This window comes from Glycine max, chromosome 11 (assembly GCF_000004515.6).
Source record: "Glycine max cultivar Williams 82 chromosome 11, Glycine_max_v4.0, whole genome shotgun sequence".
NCBI lineage: Eukaryota > Viridiplantae > Streptophyta > Magnoliopsida > Fabales > Fabaceae > Glycine > Glycine max.
Window position 1 is genome coordinate 10,720,304 of NC_038247.2, and position 20,512 is coordinate 10,740,815.

A 20,512-nucleotide genomic window follows, 5' to 3' on the forward strand; every position below is an offset into this window, starting at 1 on the left:
ATTTTTCTACAACCTTTCTAAATCTTTTTCTTAATCAAATATTTATGTACAAACAAAATTCATATGGATACGATACTCAAATTTTTATTTTAACTTTATTACTTGCGACAAATTAGTACACTTGTTAATCTATCAACAACCAACATATGATCTGAATGGATAATAAAAAAGAAATTGCTTATTTGGTCAAAAAAGCACGACAAATATGGTTTTCGAACCTTATTTATGTTCCATTTCCTACTTCCATATATTTCTTAGTAGTATTTTATCCCATAAAATGTGACCAAGCCAAACCAATTCGTCCCCAGTTCGTGCAACGTTTCTTGGTAACAAATTTTAGAACCGTGTTATTTATTTATTTTGCGATCAAACATTGGGTTAAATTTGCTTGTTGAGATAAGAAAAGGAATGCACATGGAACTGGTCGTAATTTGGTGAGTTGGTCACTACAAAAACGTTTGTGCAAGATTGCAAGAGGATAAGAAGCTCTGTTTACGATGTCCTTGCCGGTCAACTTTTTTCTCAAAGGTAATCATAATCACAATTTTAAAAAACTACAATATTTATGATTTTCTTTTTACCAAAATAAGCTTATGGCATTTCGTTATAATCATATCAGCCAATACAATTAGTAACTTGATAAAAAATATTGGATACAAGCTAAAGATGGTACTGCGCTAACTAAAGCATGAGCTACACCATGTTTTATCTCCTTAAAAAAACCTAGATGGTAGGTTTCATTCCTAAGCAGCAAACGTTTGTATCGTTTGATTATAGTACAATATTTATGTTAAATACTACAATTCCATTTTATTTTATAAGAAAAAAAATATTTTTTGTGAATGAATAATAATTTATTCACTAGGAGAACGTAACCATACAATACAAGCAAAAATATTATTCGGCCAAGTGATTTAAGAGACACCCTTGTTCTCATGTGACTTAAGACTTAAAAAAAATACTTTACTGTAGTAATTGATGATATGGAGCTGTGTGACTTAAGACTTAAAAAAAAAAAAATACTTTCACTATATTAATTGATGGTATGGAGCTATATAATGATTAGTCAGAAAAAAAAACTATATAATTGATTATACTAAAATAATGAAAAAGAACGACTACTATATATTTAGAGGGTAAAATAGTATTTATCTAGTAATAATTCGTTTTTTAAATTCTTTTTAAACCAAACAATCTCATAATTTCATGTTTATTTTTTATTAAATAAAAATCATCTACAATTTCACTTCAAATCTTATCTATTTTTCTCCAACATATTTTCCAGTCCCAGTTATTCTATTTCCTTCTCCTCTGTCAAACAGGGCGTAGGGAAAAGTATCCATAGTCAAAAGCTTTGTCATATTAACATTAGGGATGAGGCCGCTGGCCGGAGACCCGTGCAGAGTAGAGTAGATCCGTTCAAAAACTCCACTCGAGTGTAATATTAGTTCATACGTTCAACCAAATTAATTTTTTATTGTTAATGTTTTTATACAGAATAAAAAAAATATAAAACCAACATGAGATTCTTTTTGAGCTTCTATATGTCTCCTTGTGCACAACCACAACCTCACTTTAAGAATCCTTCACTTCAAGCGGAATTTAAATTAAAATAGTATTTTTTTTCTCAAAAAAATAAACTCTTTTTTTAACTACAAAATAACTAGGTTATTCTATTTTCTCTCTTCTTTATTATTATTTTTATTTTCAAGCGGAGGCTCGAGCCCTTTGTTTAACAAGCGGAGGTTTCTAGTTTCAGCAGAAATCTTGTCCGTGGTTTCAGACCATCTTTTCAGAATTTGTTGAAACGACTAAAAGTCACAGAAAAAGCAAACCTTCCCCCCTACTATGTATCAATTTTGCCCCTTACACCATAACAAATTCACATTTCAAAACGCCACTTAAATGCACATAGAAAAGGACAATTCCGTCCTACACAAAGGCAAGTGGTAAAAAATAAAATAAAATTCTGTGTGTACGATTTGGTAGAGCTGAAATGAAGGATAAGTTCGGTTGTGAAAAGAAAGAGCATGAGTGAAAGAGAACATGAGAAGAGAAAAGAATAAAAATAGAAGTCATTTAGTTGAAGATAAATAAATAAAAAATAATATAAAATATTTAAATTAAACTTGTTATGTAAGTTAAAAAAATAAAAAATTATTTATTATTATTATTTTTATGGACGTGACATTATTTAAAGAGATAAAATATATTATTTCATAAGACATGAGTACATGCAATAAGAAGGGAGAGAAGAAAAGAGAGATCCATGATTTTGGTTGAGCATGAGAGAGAATTTTTTAAAATCTCTGCAAATTTTCAACCCATATGACGAGAATCGTGTAAAATTTGATATTTTATCTTGTTGTCTTTGTTTTCTCTTACATTAATTATGAAAAAATATATATATACTAATCTTGAAAGAATAAAAGAATATTTTCATAAATCCTATCATTTTATTTATTTTTATTTTTTAATCAAATCACTTATATTTTCATCTTATTTCTTTTTTCACATTTTTTTTCTATTATTTCGTTTCCTCTCCCTACAACCAAAGGTAACCTAAAGAACAGCACATCTCTTACCAGCCAAATCACCTCATGAACATTCCTCCTCTCTCTTTTATATGTATTTTTTCTCTCCTTAATTTGATTCCAATCAAATCATCCTAAATATTTTTAAATCAGTGAGTATCACACCTAACATTCATATATTACTTTAATTTAAACATTTTTTAATTTCATTTCATTTTTCTTCGCTCTACTAAACATTCCCTAACATTTTTGTAGTATTGGCTTAATTGAAAATAATAAATTTTAGTAAAATTTACCATTTTATTTAACGACTCTTCCTAGATTTAAAAATAAAATTCTTCAAAAATTATAATTTGTAATAAATTTTACATAAAATAAAAAGAATATTTAAAAAAAATGTTGATGGCATCCCTTGAAAATATAAAACAGTCAGTAGTAATATAACAGGCCTTTCTCACTTTCGCAACTTCGTTCTTCTCACATAAATACTGCCTATAAATAAAACCCTCTCTGCAACAACATAGTTTCATTTCATTATTTCTTTCCCCCAGCCATGGCTCGCTCATTGTTCCTATGCTCACTCCTCATCTTCGCTGTCACCACCTTTTCCTCACCCACCGGTGCTCTTATCCTAACCCTCGTCAACAACTGCAACTACACCGTGTGGCCCGCCATCCAGCCAAACGCCGGCCATCCCGTCCTCGCCGGCGGCGGCCTCACCCTCCGCACCCTCACCCACCAATCCATCCCCGTCCCGGACGCCCACTGGTCCGGCCGCGTCTGGGCCCGCACCGGATGCGCCTACTCCGGCACCGCCTTTTCCTGCGCCAGCGGAGACTGCGGCGGCCGCCTCCAGTGCAACGGCGCCGGCGGCGCCCCCCCGGCTACCCTCGCCCAGTTCGAAGTCCACCACGGAAGCAACGACTACGCCTCCTACGGCGTCAGCCTCGTTGACGGTTTTAACGTCCCCATGACTGTGACCCCGCACGAGGGGAAAGGCGTGTGCCCTGTCGTGGGTTGCCGCGACGATCTTCTTGCCACGTGTCCACACGTGCTGCAGCACCGTGTGCCTGCGGTTCATGGACCCGTTGTTGCTTGCAAGAGTGGGTGCGAGGCTTTTCACACGGACGAGCTCTGCTGTAGGAACCACTTCAACAACCCTAGCACGTGCAAGGGGTCTATCTACTCCTCCTTCTTCAAGCATGCGTACCCTGCCACGTTCACTTTTGCTCATGACACCCCCTCGCTCATGCACCAGTGTTCCTCCCCGCGCGAGCTTAAGGTTATCTTTTGCCATTAATTAATAGAAGGGACCAACTACAAAGCTTTTGTGTTAAGGTTTGGGTCATTGTTTAGTGACTCGACTCTCTTGTCTTTCTAATAAGATCCTGCGTCGAGACTAAAAAGAAAGGAAAGTTGGTGAAAAGAAAAAAAGAAAAGTAGTCGTGTGTCTTTGTTGGAATGTCTTTGTAATTTCTTATTTTCTTTGGTTAAGATGCTTGTGTTTTGTGATTAGTAGCTTGAAAAAGAACAAAAAGTGTAATTTTTACTTGTGTTTAAGGACAAAGCTTCGGCTTCTTATCTTATGGAAAAAATAACAGCAAAATTAATAATGCTTGTTTTAGGAGATATTACTCAATGATTGGAGAAGAAATGATAGTTTGTGGATTGACATTTAGGAAACTGATATTTCTAATCAAACTAATATTTTTTGATAAAAAAAATCTGCTTCTGCTTGCCCTTGCTACTAGTAGTAGCGACTGGTAGGGGAAGACTATGATGATTATCCAGTGTGAAAAGAAAGGGACCAATACACCTCAATGTTGGCTCCTATCTCGAGAATTTGATTCTTTTTATTTTGATAACCGAGTGCAGTAACCGATAAATCCAACTACTTTTTTTTACCTAGGTTTAAGGGGTTGAAAATATAAAAATAGAAAAGGTTACAAAAATAGATTTTACCGAGATTAATTTTATCGCATTGTTGCTTTACTAGTTAATGAGAAGAGGGTTGATCACTTGAACGTTTTATTAGATCATAAAGAAAGCTGGCATTTGTGTTGTTTGGACTTTGGAGTTTGAAGAGAGGTAGGGGGCATCATTAGCAGTCAGCAATCTGGTCAATGTTCTCCATGCTCGTATAATGAGCTAGTAATTAGCAACTAGGAATCGTCTAGGGCATGCTGTTGGTGCCTGCTTACGTGTTTTCAATAAAATAAATTTAATCTTGACGTACGGGGCTAATTTTAAACTGACAAATTTAATTAAAATGAGTTTAAATTGATTTTAGTCACAATTTATATCCAAGTAGAGTTAATTATAAAGTGCTGGATTTAATTGGACCATAAGATATCACCACAAGCTTATTCTCTGAGGACCGACTTAGATTCTTTCTATGTGCGCTATCAAATGGGATAAGTTACAAATTATATATTTGACTATTTTTGAAATATTGAATTTAATTGGTAATGTTTCGTATTTGGGGAAACTTGTAGCTAGGCTAACTGGCTACTTAAACTTATCCAAATAAAGATGTGGACACTGGACAGAATTGATAATGATGTATTTAGGAACTTTTTTAATGCAGCTTAGCAACTTTACCGAAAGCAAAAATTGAATTCATCGCCCACATATTTATTTATAATATTAAGTTTGGCAAGAAGTAGTAGTATTATAGAACTTTATCGATGTTTTTTTTAGTACGAAGAAAAGACATAAGTGAGAAAAAAAAAAGTAAATAAAATTTGTGAGAAATATAGCGAGAATATAAGGATATTTTTTATCCATATCAATTAAAAACACTATCAGTCAATAGATTTATAATAATTTACGTTTGTTGCGATTTGCAATTCGCGTCGAGGTTTGCGGTGGAGTTCGCAGTGGGTTTCACATTGAACAATCTCAGTCCCGAGGAAAGAATTTGAAGCTTTTTCATTTTTCGGTTACGATTCATATCTGTCTTCAAGACTTGTTTTGTGCCTTTTCATTTTTAATTTTTGTACGAGTTTCTCAGATCTAAGGAAATTTTTGTATAATTTTTTTAGAAAATTGCATTTTTTGTCCTCTTAATGGTCTCCGATATTGATTTTGATCCTTGACGCATTTAATCTCTAATGTTCAATATCATAAATGTGAACTGTAAGTCTAAATCTAGACGTTGCTAAAAAAATATTAACTACTAAATATCACATCTTAATCGGACGATGATTATAACATATTACGATCTGATTAGATGCTAACTTGTTGACTAGGTAACACAAATGTAATTTTAGCTAATTTTTCTTGAGATGACGATGTTTTCGTTTGGTGGCGGTTGTAAGAGTTGAAGTTTATATTTGTATTCTAATTTTATTTTAAAAAATGCTATCGATTTTCGATTTGATGATATTTGTTTGGTGGTGGCTGTATTTTTGTATCAATGGATAAAGAAAATAAAACAAAGACAGTTAAATGTCTTAAATTACAAATGCGTCACTGTTATTTTTTAATTTTCTAAATTTATTCTAGTCCAGTATCTCCACGGTACTCCACACTCATATGTAGCCGTTAATAAAAAGAGACTCATATCTTACGCTTAATATTTCTTTTGCACCTTGGAAGACCTATTGAGGTCCCCCACCCTAGACGCGAGTAAAAAAATTATTACTATACGTAAAAAAGCGTTTTCATATAATTTTCAATATACGTAAATTATAAATTATTAGCAAGACCTTATTAAAATACACCATATGGAAATTTCATAATTAATTATGACATGAAAACAAATTGCTTCAGGTGTAAAAATAATTGATAATTACTCGTTATGTTAGTGGTAGGAATTTGGATATTGCTTAAATACTTAAATTCGATTTTCATTATCCACATTAGGGGAAGAGAATGCCCATGCCACTCTAAATAATTTAAATAATAAAAAATAGAAATTAAATATAGTTATTAAAAAATGATAGAATAAAAAATAATATAAAAATAATGAAAAGTTAAGATAGGTTAAAAGAAAATTTTTTAAATTTAATAAGTAATTTAAGAATAAAATTATCTAATAAAATACGAGCATTAAATGAAATAATTCTTAATTAATAGTTATAGATTAAAATATCACAACCCCAACTCGCTTGGAATATTTCAGCATGCAAGAGCCCATCCATCATAAGATGAAATAGGAGATAGGAGAAAGAAGACATAAATATTTTTAAAAATATATTAATTAAACCATTGTTTTATCTCTAAAATAAAATATATTGTATTTTTTTTCTTAAAATTTTGATGTAAGTTGTCAAGATATTTAAACTAAAAAAGATGGTTAAGTAATCAAATGATTGACACATAACTGATTCATGTAATAAAATTAAGATGGAATCAATAAAATATGAGAATTAAAATTAAAAAAAAAAAAAGAGAAAGTATGTTAATAATCCCTTCCTCCACCCAAAAAACACATACATATTAATGATATTATCAACATATGTTTAGTCTCCATCAATTCACACAATTTGCATAAACAAGTCTTAGAGTATGTAATGTGAGAGACCTAACTCAATCCCAAAAGTTAGTTTAAGGAGTGAGGGTTGCCCCTCACTTGTATATTCTAATGTGGGATTACTTTTAGCCAATGTGGGACTTGAATTATTTTCAACACACCCCCTCACGCCAAACACTCCTTGAGCTTGATGCACAAAGCGAGGGCTAACGGAAGCGTGGTCCGAGGATCAGAACTAACTCTGGTACCACCTTAGAGTATGTAATATGAGAGGCCTAACTCAACCCCAAAAGCTATCTCAAGGGGTGAGGATTGTCCCTCACTTGTATATTCTAATGTGGATTACTTTTAGCAGTAGGACTTGAATTATTTTCAACAACAAGTAAGTTAGATTCTTTATTATATGTGTACAATAATATAATAGTATCCTTTAATTTTTTTAAAAATCGTTTAATGTTCTCTTAAACAATAACTCATGTATGATTTTCAATAAACTGAATTAGTGTTTACGGTGTCGTATCTAAGTAAAAGTTATAAATTATTATTTTTTTGTCTTTAATTATTGCATTTGGAAAATATTTTATTTATCTATTATTTTAAAAGATTAAGATAAAACTATTTACTATTGATTATATAATTTGAAAAAATTATATAAATCACTATTTTCTTTAATTAACAAAACTTAGTCATGAAAAATAATTAAAATAAATTAAGGATGTATTGAAAATTTTAAAAAGAATTTTAATATATTAATTAAATATTTTAATTTGTGCTTAAAATCTCAAATACTCCGTAACGGATAAAAATAGAACCAGAGGTAAAAATAGATACTCCGCACATAGAGCCGCTAGAATGGGTTCCGGCCCGTGGGCCAACCCGGTCCACTGTGTGCTAGAGGTGGGTCGGGTTCAATTTTAAAATAAAAAAATTGGTACCGGCAACTTTTCATCCAGGCCCACTTAGCTTGTAGGTTAGGTGGGCTCAACCCGTGGGTTGTGGGCCAGTCCGTCAACCCACTAAATTTAAATAATATATTATTTTATTTTATTATTATTATAAATTTATAATTGTTAAGAAGCTCTTTGATGAATATGTGAGTGTAAAGTCAAGTTCATCTACTACGTCAAGTTCTCAACATCCTACTGTTGAAGAAGATTTCAGTATATAAGAAAATCAAGAGATGGATGATCCATATAATATAATGTTAGTCTTTTCTTTTGTTTAATTATTTAGTTGTTTTATGATTCAATTTATTTAATTTAATTTTTCTCTTATATTGTCATAGGAATATATCAATTATGTGAGCCAAAATGTTAATGTCAATGGCAAGTTTGAATTAGATCTCTATTTGGCTAGACACCGCTTAAGTCAAAGTTTTTTCCTAAGTTGGATATTTTGAGTTATTGGAAGGATCGCCAAGAACGTTATCCAAATCTTTGTAGATTGACATTTGAGGTGTTAAGCATTCTTATAACAACTGTTGCTAGTGAATCGGCATTTAACATTGGTGCTCGTGTGCTAAACAAGTACCGCGCTAGTCTTCTTCCTTCCAATGTTTAAGCATTAATTTTAACCCAAAATTGGATAAATGGTTTTGAAGATATTGGTAATTTACATTTCTTTTTTCATAATTTTTAGTTTGTTATTGGTGTGATGTTTTATTTATTTGACTTATTAATGATATTGTTTATTATTTTTTTTTCTTTGTAGATGAAATTAATGGTGATGTTGAGAAAGAAGAGGAAGTTGTTATGGATTTCACAGTCCATGATTCTAATGTTTAATTTCAATAGTTTAGAAGTTTATTTTTGATGACATTTAAATTTCAATTATCTTAATGTTAAATGTTTATTTTGAAGACTTCAATCACTTTAATATTGAATGTTTGAATTTGATTTAGTTTGGTTTCTATATTGGATTTTATTTTAAGTTGTTTGGAATAATTTTTTTTTACAAAAAAAAAAACAGAAAAGTGGGTCAGCCCGCATAACCCACCAACCCGTGGTGGGGCGAGCTGGGTTGGCATTTGTTAGCCCACACAAAAGTAGGCCGAGTTGGGCTAGCTCACTTTTAGCTCAACCCGTTGCGGGCCAGCTCACATGGGCCGGGCTGACCCGTTTTGACAGTTCTATCCGCACACCGCAATTTTATCGTATCATAATTAATATTTCCATATTTTAAATCGTCCATTCGATCTCTGGTTCGCACATGTTAAAAAAATATGTGTTGAAAGGCCAATCTCTTAAATAAAAAATATATAAATCAACTCAATTCAATAAAAAAATTAAATAAATCAATTTTTTATTGAATTGGATGATATTTTGAATTTAATTTTGAAAGGGGATTCAATCTAATCCAAACCAAATTTATCCATATGTATGTATTTTTATTTATAAATTATTATTATCATTCATGTTTATATCTGTATTTCTTATATATCTGTTAAATCATCACATAACGTATATTTATTTATAAAAAAATATTTAATTAAAGATAAATTTTTACTAACTATTTGTATTAAGAATTAAAATGCACAAATATAATTGTCAAGTTGTATAGATTTATTTTGATATAGTATGTATTTAAAGAAATTATAGTATTACTTGTTATACAATAATATATAAATAAAATATTTGATATTTTAATTTATTTTTATTATAATTATATATCTTATCATGTATTTAATATTTTTTTAAAAGAAAAATAAAAGTAAGATTAAAATCAAAAACTAATCCTTATCAAATTGTTTTAAATTATATTGGATCCAATCAAATTAATTTTTGAACATGATTAGATAATATTTTTTTTTTTTAGCTAATCCAATTCAGCAACACCCACAACCACTAATGAGAAAATGATAAATAAAATATTGACTAAAAAAATACAATAGTAATTAAATTAAAATCAAATTTAAAATATTTTACTAAACGTAATCATAAACATCACAAGCATATATTAAAAAAAAACATCACAAGCATAAAATCCTATTCAAATTTCTTTTTTTTTTATAAAACATATATATCTTTCATTTGAGACCATTTTTTTTAGTCGAATAAAACTCGTATGAATGTTAAAACTTTCTATACGAGTATTTAAATATAAGCAGGACTCAAACTCGAAAACTTTAGTTAAACTAAAACAATCCCTCGGTTGATTTATGTACTCGATAGTCAATTTAAATGTGTTTTACAAAAAATAAAAGTGATAATCATAAAACACAGTCACTCGATCTATCTTTAGGCAAATAAAGATCATGATCTATGTTTATAAGAAATGTAATTTTAAAAAAGTTAACATGATCTATCTTTTAGTAAATAAAGAACATGATATGTTTTTATGTTTGGTGGATTAAAAAACATAATTTTTCTCTTAGGTATTATTATTATTATATGTGTGGTATGTGTAGGATCTCCGCTCTACCCATTAAAGTTGTGAGTAATTACATGTAACTTAATTAATACCCACCAATTGGGTATTTGTCCTATCCATCATGGATAATTTTTTTGGGTACTCACAAAATACATTATCAATTGTCATCTTGAGTGTCGAATCAAGAAAATTTTTCAAGGGAGAGTAAATAATAATAATTCATAACTCTTATAAAAAAAGTAAAGAAAAAACAATTACTTCAAACTATAGTGGATCTGCCACTAGTTATTCTTACATAGAGTTAATTGACTCGAGTTTTTATTAAATGAGTTGGGTCAAGTTAATTATGTTCCTAATGGTGAATTATCTTTTTTTGTAAGTGTGTACAATGATGAATTAAAACTATACAAGATTTTAGCAATATATATGAAGTCTTATATTCAAGTTACATAAGATCATTCGGAAAGGATAATTTTCTTATTCCTAATAACGAAAAGATAAAAATGATTTCTTATTATTTTTATCCTTTCTTTAACATCAAGAGGATTTAAAGAAAGTAAAAATAATTATTATAATTTTCAAAATATATAAACTGAATTATTTTTCAATCTTTTATCTTCTTCATATTTATTTACAAAGATATAATAAATATTATCTATATATAAATTTCTGATCTTGCTTACTAGCCAAACAAAAAAAATACTACTTCACTTTGTCATTTTATCATTGTACTTTTGCTGATGCACAAAAAGTGAAGTAGCAAATAAAAATTGCCTCTTTAACGTTAACAAAGAAGTAAAAATTATTATTTACTACTTCATTGTACTTTTTTCTGACGCCCAGGAAGTGAAGTAGCATATAAAAATTGTTACTTTAACGTTAACAAAAAAATAACAATTCTTATTTATTATTTTATTTTAAATGTTAATATATATATATATTATGTGTCTGCATAATTACATGTATATTTAACATATTTATTTTAGTCATTTTATTCTATGTTTTAAAAGTTTTGTGTGTTAGTTTTTTTTTAATAAACACATTACCCAAAATTATTTGCTTCAACTTCAATCACTTTACTTCATCTCATATGTTCTTAGTATTTTACTATTTTCCCCTTAAACTAACGGTCTCTATTGTTATTATTTCTTGTCATGGTAATTAATTTATGTGTTATTTAATTTGGTGTATATATAAAAGTTGATGTTTTTTATGTCTCTATTTAGCATTTTTTTTAAATTCAACTTATATTTATTAAAATATTTTTGCCAAATTGAAATATACATATTTATATTTATAGTAAATGAATTAGCAAATAAGAAGTGCTATGATAACAAATAAGTAACAATTCTTATTTGCTACTTTTTTTATTATTGTCTAGGTAATAATATTTATTTGCTATTTCACTTTGTGAGCATTATAAAAAGTCACCGAAATATAAAATAAAAATTGTTACTTCTTTGTTAACATTAAAATAATAATTCTTATTTATTATTTCAATTTCAATGCATAACAAAAAATATAATGATAAGATAATAATATGAAACTGTTATTCTTAACAGTAATTTGGATGGGATATTTAAATAAGGCAAATAATTTTTTTAGTGAATTTGAAATATCTTTATCGTAATTCAGTTGTTTGGATATAAGATTTAAAAGAATTTAAATTTATGTCAATTTTAAAAGAATTTTAATTTACTAAAATTGTAGGAATTGAAATTTCACTTAATTAGTAAGAATTTCAAATTCTCTCCTATCACACAGTAGGTCCTTCATTCTCTCTCACACCCGATCTTCGATTACGAAAATCACGAGAGCGAGGCTTGACAGTGTCATCAGATACACTTCTGTGCGTGGAGGTGTTTGCGTGAACGAGGATTTGAATCCACGGTGACGAAGTGAATGTTGCGGCGACATGTATTTTAATTACGACGACAAGCACACAACATTTTGGATTGCGGCCTAACCATTTAGCTTCTGGAGGAAGACTCCGCATAGTTTGTCTTTGGGGTGTAAAAACGCATCGACGGGTTTTTTCGCGTTTGGGAATGGGTGTGAGGAAAAGGTGGGAGTGTTGGTCGACGAGGTGTTTGTCTGCGCATGGAGGTGAGAGGGTAGTGGGGTTTGGCGAGGTGCGTGAGAAATCGGGAAGAAGATCAGAACGTCATTGGTGGTGGGTGATAGGCGAGGATCACTGTGAGCATCGGAAGGTGCACCAAGGTTACTTTTTTTTTAGATGGAAACTGTTGTAACAATAGTTTATGGCAAATCGAAAAAATTATTGGCTGAGTCACGGACAATGTCGCTTTCTTTAAGACATTTCGTGGCACTGTAAAAAATTGTGCAAGCAGACTATCAACCACGACGTCCCCAAGATAAAACAGCCCAGATCACTGTATAAGATTCCCACTGCACTGAGGGAACCTTTTTCTAGAATTACACCCTTTTGTATGACTTGAAAAGTCACTCTAATAACCAACCGAGAAATGTGACTTAAAAAGTCACTCTTAAAACCAACCGAAAAATATGACCTACAAAGTCACTCTTAAAGGCAACCGAAAAATATGACTTATAAAGTCACTCTTAAAGGTAACCGAAAAATATGACTTACAAAGTCACTCTTAAAGGCAACCAATATTTTAGAGCGACAGAAAGAAAGAGGGAGGAGACATTCACCGGACTGGAATATGGGAGGGAGAAAGAAAAGTTGAGGAAATGCTTGCAAGGAAAAAAAAGAAGAAATGAGCTCTCTATATATAGGAAGTGAAACACTATTCAAGTGTTTATCCTGAGCGATGTGAGACTTGAAGCTTTTTTTTTTTTTTTTTTTTTTCAAACTTCCATTTGTTCATATAAAAAATACATATTCATATTATGCATTTTAATTTATAACTTATGATATAGAATAAATATATTAAATAATATATACACACTCATAATATGATATATTTTTTTGAGTAAATTATACTAACCTTGTCTTCTTTCCCTTTTTTTATACAAACTTTGCCTTATATTTAAGGAAATTATATATGTTTTTATTTTTATTTTTACAACATATCTAGCTTAAATATTATTATTGTTATATGAAGTTGGTTAGATAATTTTATGTGTTGAAGCATTGATGGAGATAATTTTTAAATAAATATTTAAAAATGAAAATTTGAATTTTAATAAAATTGAATTACTTTATCATAACAAAAAAATTAAAATACAAAAAATTGAATTGCTTCATTCAAATAAAATATTTACAAAATGAAAGAAATTTAAATTAAGACAATTAAAATGTTATATATTTAAATTTCTTAAAAATTTTAAAATCTTCGTCCAAACACAAGACTCAAATCAGATTCATGTCACTAATATTTTATAAAACAGACCAATTTTGAAAAAAGCATTTTAAAAGTGACCACAATGGTTAATCAGCCCAAAAAGATATATAGTATTATCTTTCACTTTTCCCCAAAGAAATTTCTTAACCTTACCCTTTTTATATATCTATTGTAACTGTGGAAAGTATTTGGGCCGGGTTGGGTTAAACAAAGGACAGAAAGAAGGGTGGTGTTTGCTACTGGTGATCTCATCTCATCTCATCAGTGCAATCAATCCGTAGCATATATTCATATTCATAGTTATAAATAATCCTCCCGAATCGAGGTGTCGGTTTTGAAAAGAGTTAACAATCTCTTCTCTTCGCTCCTGCACTTGTTGTTTCTTTGCCCTTCATGGCATCTCAGGCTAGCCTTCTCCTTCAAAAGCAGCTCAAAGGTACGCATACACGCACGCCGCCTCTCTCTCTTTCTCTTATTCTTCTGATTTGTTTTCTCGCAAAATAAAAATAAAAATTAAGGCCCTGTTTGGCGTGGATTCTCCGCGATGTTCTGATTGGCCTTTCCTCGCAGATCTTTGCAAAAACCCCGTCGACGGCTTCTCTGCCGGTTTGGTCGATGAAACCAACATTTTTGAATGGAGTGTCACCATAATTGGGCCGCCCGATACTCTCTAGTAAGCCCCCTTTTGATTAATATATCATGCTTTTGCTTTTGCCACCCTCTGACGAATTTTTTCTGTGATTCTCGATTCAAAGTTTGGATTTTTGGGTTTTGATTGATTCTGTATTTCTCTTGGGGTTGGGGTATGGGCAGGGATTCTTCTTCACTTCCTGAAGATCGTGTTTTTAATTGCTTTTTTTGGGTACTTGGACAGTTTTACTAGATTTAATTAATGAGTTTGTTCCTTGCCTACCCTAATCACGATAATTCATTGCGGTTGTTGTTGTTCTTTAATATTTAGTTGTTGTGATTCCTCTCTCAAAGCTGATGCTTTTCAAAATTACTTTTTATGCTTTTTACTATTGGGATTGATCTAGCTTGAGTTTGTTTGATTGCACCGGACGCTGTTCTATATTGTTATCGCTTTGCTTTCCTTTGGTTGGTATTAGAATTTTACTGACATCTCTCTGCTGTTTTGTTTGTCAATTGGTTGGGTTTCTCATAGCGAGGGGGGATTTTTCAATGCTATTATGAGTTTCCCATCCAATTACCCAAATAGTCCACCTTCAGTGAAGTTCACCTCAGAGATATGGCACCCCAATGGTTAGTTTTTTTTTTTTTAATTTGTGATTTTGCTTTGATAGGAACAACATGAAAGTGATCAGTGATGTTTCCTGTTCAATTTTTGCAGTATATCCTGATGGCCGGGTTTGCATATCAATTCTTCATCCTCCTGGTGAGGATCCAAATGGTTATGAGCTTGCAAGTGAGCGCTGGACACCTGTTCATACGGTACGTGAACATATAAAATTATAAATTACTCTTTACTATGGTTTGGCTTGGCTGTTGGTGACTAAGAATCAACTTAGTGGTGGAAATTTGAGATGAGTTTATCTTCAATACATCCAAATCGAGCATGCTCTTGTTTAATAATCAAGTTGAAATTTCAAACATTACAACTAAAGTGCCTAAATACTTTCCAGATGCTGGTATGATGCAAGTGCTGTACTGTTTTTTCTCCTTGTGTTTTGGCCGTGTGCATGCTATGCCTATTCCTGGAGAGTTTACATATCAGTGTTCTACGGCATCATTGGTATTGCATTTAAAGACTGTTTAAGTAGTTGTAGTAAAATGGAGCTCTGCATAATATGCATCTTCCCTTCCCACTCTTCATCCTCCTACACCATTTTGAAGAAAAGAGGGAGACAAAATTAAAATCAATTTTCAAATAAAGTGCAACTTGAAGATGCTATAAGAAAGTACAGTAAGGATAATTTTTCTAAGATTTCATTCCATAAATGGAGAATCTAATGTTAAAAATTCCAATATTATACTCTTAATGTTGGAGATTAGTGTGTATAAGAATAATGGAGATACTAGGAGTATTGTGTTAGTAAACCACCCATTAAGAATGTTCATAGCAGGAAGAGGAAGAGTGGTAACAGAATATCAGAGTCATAAGGATTTATTAATAGCAGTAACTATTAGTGGGTAACTAATTGTAAGGGAATAAATGGGGGAAGAGTGAGAGTTGTATCTGTCCTGTAGACAATAATTTCTAATCAGGAGAAGGCTGGAATAAATTGGATAATCCAGGGATCCTTTTTGGTTCATGGTGCAGAGTGAGTGGAGGGACAATTGGAGTTGAATCATGGAGGCCTAGAGCGGTTCAAGAAGCCAGGCTCAAGAAGATCAAGGAGTTGTTAGAGATCCTCAGTCACTCTAATGGTTGGGATATACTATGGATGGAGCATCCTCAAGGACATTAGAAAATGAGGACCACGGGAGAAGGTCAATGGGGAGATCGTCAATTGAGCATCAAGGAGGGAGCATTGGAGATTCCTTTATTCTATGAGAATGATGCCAATAGGTGGGTGAATTGGTTGGAAGGATATTTTCAAATTAAAGGGTAACAAAGGAGAAGAATTTACATGCAACAATGGTGGCCATGGAAGCAAAATCCTTGAGTTGGTGGGAGTATTACACACCAAAGCCATCGTGGGAGAGGTTCAGAACTGTTGTCACTAGAAGGTTCCAACTTTCAATGATGCAATATCCCTCTGCGTTGCTTTGGGTTTCAACTTTCAATGAGCAGTAACTATTAGTGGAAGAATTTTGGGAGAAATTTGAGTTGTATGTGGGACCATTGAGGGGTACTGATCCAGTGTACCTCAAGGGCATTTTCTTAAATGGGTTAAGGGAGGAAGTGAAGGCAGAATTTAAAGTTGCACCTAGTAAGGACATTAGGAACAATGATTGATAAGAAACCTACAAGAAAAGGACTGAATCCAGCAACCAGAAGTGGAAATACTTACAGAAATATTCCATCCTCTAGAACAGTATTGGTGGAATTGTGATCTAAGGCGAGTTCATAAAGAGTTTCAGTCACAGGATCTACAATTGACAAAAACAGTAGCCCTAATGGATCTTTCAAAATAGGGGTGGTGGGTTTAGAAGGTTGTCAAAGGCTGAATTACAATAGAATGTGAGAAAGGGTGTGTGTTTTTGATGTGATGAAAATATGGGTGTGGACATATGTAAAAACAAATCAGGTGATGTTGGAGACAGAAGAAGATCCCAACATGACAGAATTTGAATGTGTTGATGAATATTTGGAAGGAAATAAATCCTTGCTAAGATCCTTGCGTAGTATGGTGGGTATTATCTCTAAAAGATCTTTGAAGTTATGGGGAATGGTGAAAGAAAGGAAGGTGATTGTGGAGCCTGGTGTCAGGCATAGAATCCGTTTGTAAAGGGTTGCTTCTGGAAGTACAAGGCCTACAAATTCAAAAAGATTTTTTCTTGTTTGCCTTGGGAGAAGAGTACTTGGGCTTGATTGGTAAGTGAGCTTTGGGGAGATTAGTGCTGATTTTGAAGATAATATTGAAGATTGACATTTACTGGTACATTAATGGTTTTGAAGCAGGAACCAACACCTTGTAAGTCTTCAACATCTTTCAAATTAATAATAAGGCCCTTTGAGATAAGGATCGGGGGTTCTCAGTAGAAGTATTGGAAGATTTTCCAGATAAGGACAACACCCCAAGACTCATGAGAGACGGTTTGAAGGAATTTGAGGAGATTTTCAAGGGGCCCATAAGGCTTGCCACAATACCACCCCATCAAAAGCAAGATCATGCTATATGACTCAAGGAGGGGCTGTTACAAGCTGGAATATTAGGCCACGTATCAGCCCCATAATTCTAGTTAAAATTAAGGATTGGGCTTAAATAAAATTTTGCTTTTTCTTGTTATTTCTGATCCAGTTCTATCATATTGATCCCATACACTTCCATAGAAAAGAAAATATTACCAAGCTACTAGATATTACAAGTTTAATCTGTTAAGCAGTAAGCATGAGTTCATTATTATGCTTATCATTAGTCTCTGCTGAATGTAGGTAGAGTAAAAGACTCATTAGTTGTTTGAGTTTCTCAAGTTTGGGATGGCTTGAAGAACTATGAAGTGAAAGACTAAGGTTGAGTGAAGAGCTTTTCAGCTTAACATATCAAACAGAAATAACATAAAATGTTTGTGAAGACTTCAACGTTTAATGTCATGACTAATTTGGACTGTTAAAAATTTCAAGGTTGGTTTGCCATTAATAACTTTGTTGGATGTCCTTTAGAAATGATATTGCATTTTGTCCATCACTAGCAAATTTATATACTTGTCATTTGTGAAGTTAAAAGTTTTTACATCATATGTATTAATATATTAATACGTTATGTTATCTTGCAGGTAGAGAGTATAGTATTGAGTATCATATCAATGCTTTCCAGCCCTAATGATGAATCTCCTGCAAATGTTGAAGCTGCAGTAAGTTTGATCATTTCTTATTTACAACCTACTTGTCTTTCCTACTTATTTGTATCCTAGAGAAGACAATGCAAGCATGACTGCTATTAGATGCCGCAGAACTGTCATTAACTTGATAGTATAATGGATTGTCTATTATAGTTATTTTTATCTTATGCCCTGTAAACCAGTTTCCCTTAGTTTGCTTTTGATCCTGTATATGCTCTAATTATTTTAGTAAGTATTCAACATTTAGTCAAGTTTTAATGTATGTTCTCTTAGTTTGAGCTTGATTGCTAGTTGGTGTAACTGTAAGTTAGTGAGATACTGGGTCAAAATGTTGAATATATTATGGGCTTGTATAGTACTTCTCCAATTACTAAGCAGAACAGAGCATAAGATAGAGTTTCCTTCTCCAAGTATGAATGACTTCAAAGTTCCCTGAGTTACTAAAGTTAATAACAACAACAACAACAACACAACCAAGCCTTTTCTAACTATCTCTGCCTACCTCTAGCAATAAGGTTAACTTCCATATGATCAACTCTCCTAATTGGGGCTTCTATCTGTCTTCAACACACATGTTCAAACTGCCTAAGGTGAGATTCTTCCATATTTTGTACAATAGGTGCTATTCCAATTTTTTTCTCGTAATGCCTTGATTCCTATTTTTTGTGTAGTATGTCCATTTATCCAAAGCAACATTCTTGTCTTTGTTACATTGAGTTATTCTCTTGTTGACTTTTTACCACCCAACTCTTAATTTCTTACAACATTGAAAGGCTTTCCTTAGACTGATGCGGTGCTTTTTTCGTCAAATATAACACTTAAGTTGTTTATTCATTTCATCCACCCTGCATGAAATCTTTTGTTTGCATCCCGTTTTGTTTCTCCATTCTGTTGTATAATGGACCCAAGAATCCAATTTATTTAAACTATGTAACTTGTGACAAGCATGGTCTCCAATTTCCACAAGTTACAAGTACAGTGGCCTTGTCTGAGCAACATCCTGATTTTTACACTTGCTCCATTGTTTTGTATGATGGAGCCAAGATATTTAAACTATGTAAATTGTGACGACAAGGCAAGGTCTCCAAATTTCCCAAGTTATTAACTACAGTGACTAAATATATTAAGATTTAATAAGGTACTCATGACTTATGAAGCACAGAAGCTAAAAAGCTGAGAATGTTTCTCATAGTTTAGTATGTAATTGTTATGTTTTCCACATTAATAATTATTAGTACCTGTAGGAAGATTTTTTTATGGGACATCAACTTCAAGCAATTTTTAAACTTGGTTTTGTATTTATCCATCAGGCTTTCTTGATATCCTTTCTGACTCTACAGAAACTAGCATGTATTTGTATGTTTTTCTGTAATTTTTTTTGTTCTGTGGATTTCACATTGCCATTGCTAATATTGTTGAAATGCTTTGTTTGGGGCCTACAAGAGCCTTTTTGACATTTTTGTATGTCATCCTTGATACCTAGTCTGAAAGTTCTTTTGATTTGTTCTGACCTGTATGATCTTGGTATTGCAGAAGGAGTGGAGAGATAGGAGGGATGATTTCAAGAAAAAGGTTAGCCGATGCGTAAGGAAGTCACAAGAAATGTTGTGATTCGTCGCCTATGCCTCATACTGCTGCTGCTTTTTGTGAACTGGAGGACATATAAATGTGTAATGGATTGGTTCACCTGTTACTGTTGATCCGTATAAGAATCGCATTGGAAGTGTCCACATTCTTCCTTTCTTCAGTTCCATCATGTTCTCTGCATGGCCATTTGTCATAACTTGGAAAACAAACTGTATTCTAAGTGTTTTGGCCGGTCTTTTGACTACTTTATTGGAAAATTTACTTTGTTCATTCGCATAAGTTTATATTGGATTTCTTATCTAAAAAAAGGTTTATTATTTTAGTTTTGGTACTTGTTTGCTCTTATTGCGATGGCTCGGCTGATTTTGCACTATATAGCCAGTTGTAGCTCTCAAGTTGAGTGCGGATTGAGTTATTTTTCACAACAGATAAACGTTAAATTTGTTTGAAAATTCTCCCATCTCTTGGAAAAGTTTTTCCTTTTTCCTAGGGTTACCGTAGGCTGTTAGTTAACACTGATTTAATCTCATACTAGGAATTCATAGGTTTATAACTTTAGTTTCATCTAGACAGACAATTGCGACAAAGTACTTCCGTCTGTAGACTTGAAAACTCTGATTCATGAGTACCAAATAGCAACATTGCAGCATGAATCAACTAATCACTACCTAGTTAGCTAAATACTTGTGTTCAAACGTTGTGAATTGCTAAATCTTAAGGATCAAAATCTAATAGTATGATAGTAAACG

General features: G+C 32.2%; 2 protein-coding genes across 2 annotated transcripts; both read left to right on the forward strand.

The window, feature by feature from the left end:
- The first annotated feature begins 2,896 nt into the window (after positions 1–2,896).
- On the forward strand, positions 2,897–3,893 carry LOC100814312 (osmotin-like protein). Its single transcript, XM_003537952.5, has one exon. It carries the CDS (start codon positions 3,088–3,090, stop codon positions 3,832–3,834), a length of 747 nt encoding a protein of 248 aa, XP_003538000.1. The 5' UTR covers positions 2,897–3,087; the 3' UTR covers positions 3,835–3,893.
- A 10,128-nt stretch (positions 3,894–14,021) lies between these two features.
- Positions 14,022–19,989, forward strand: LOC100305813 (uncharacterized). The gene is given in 6 exon segments (NM_001250126.2): positions 14,022–14,145; positions 14,280–14,382; positions 14,875–14,972; positions 15,061–15,161; positions 18,111–18,188; positions 19,710–19,989. Coding segments are annotated over 6 exon segments (501 nt in total). The 5' UTR covers positions 14,022–14,102; the 3' UTR covers positions 19,788–19,989.
- Positions 19,990–20,512: the final 523 nt, after the last annotated feature.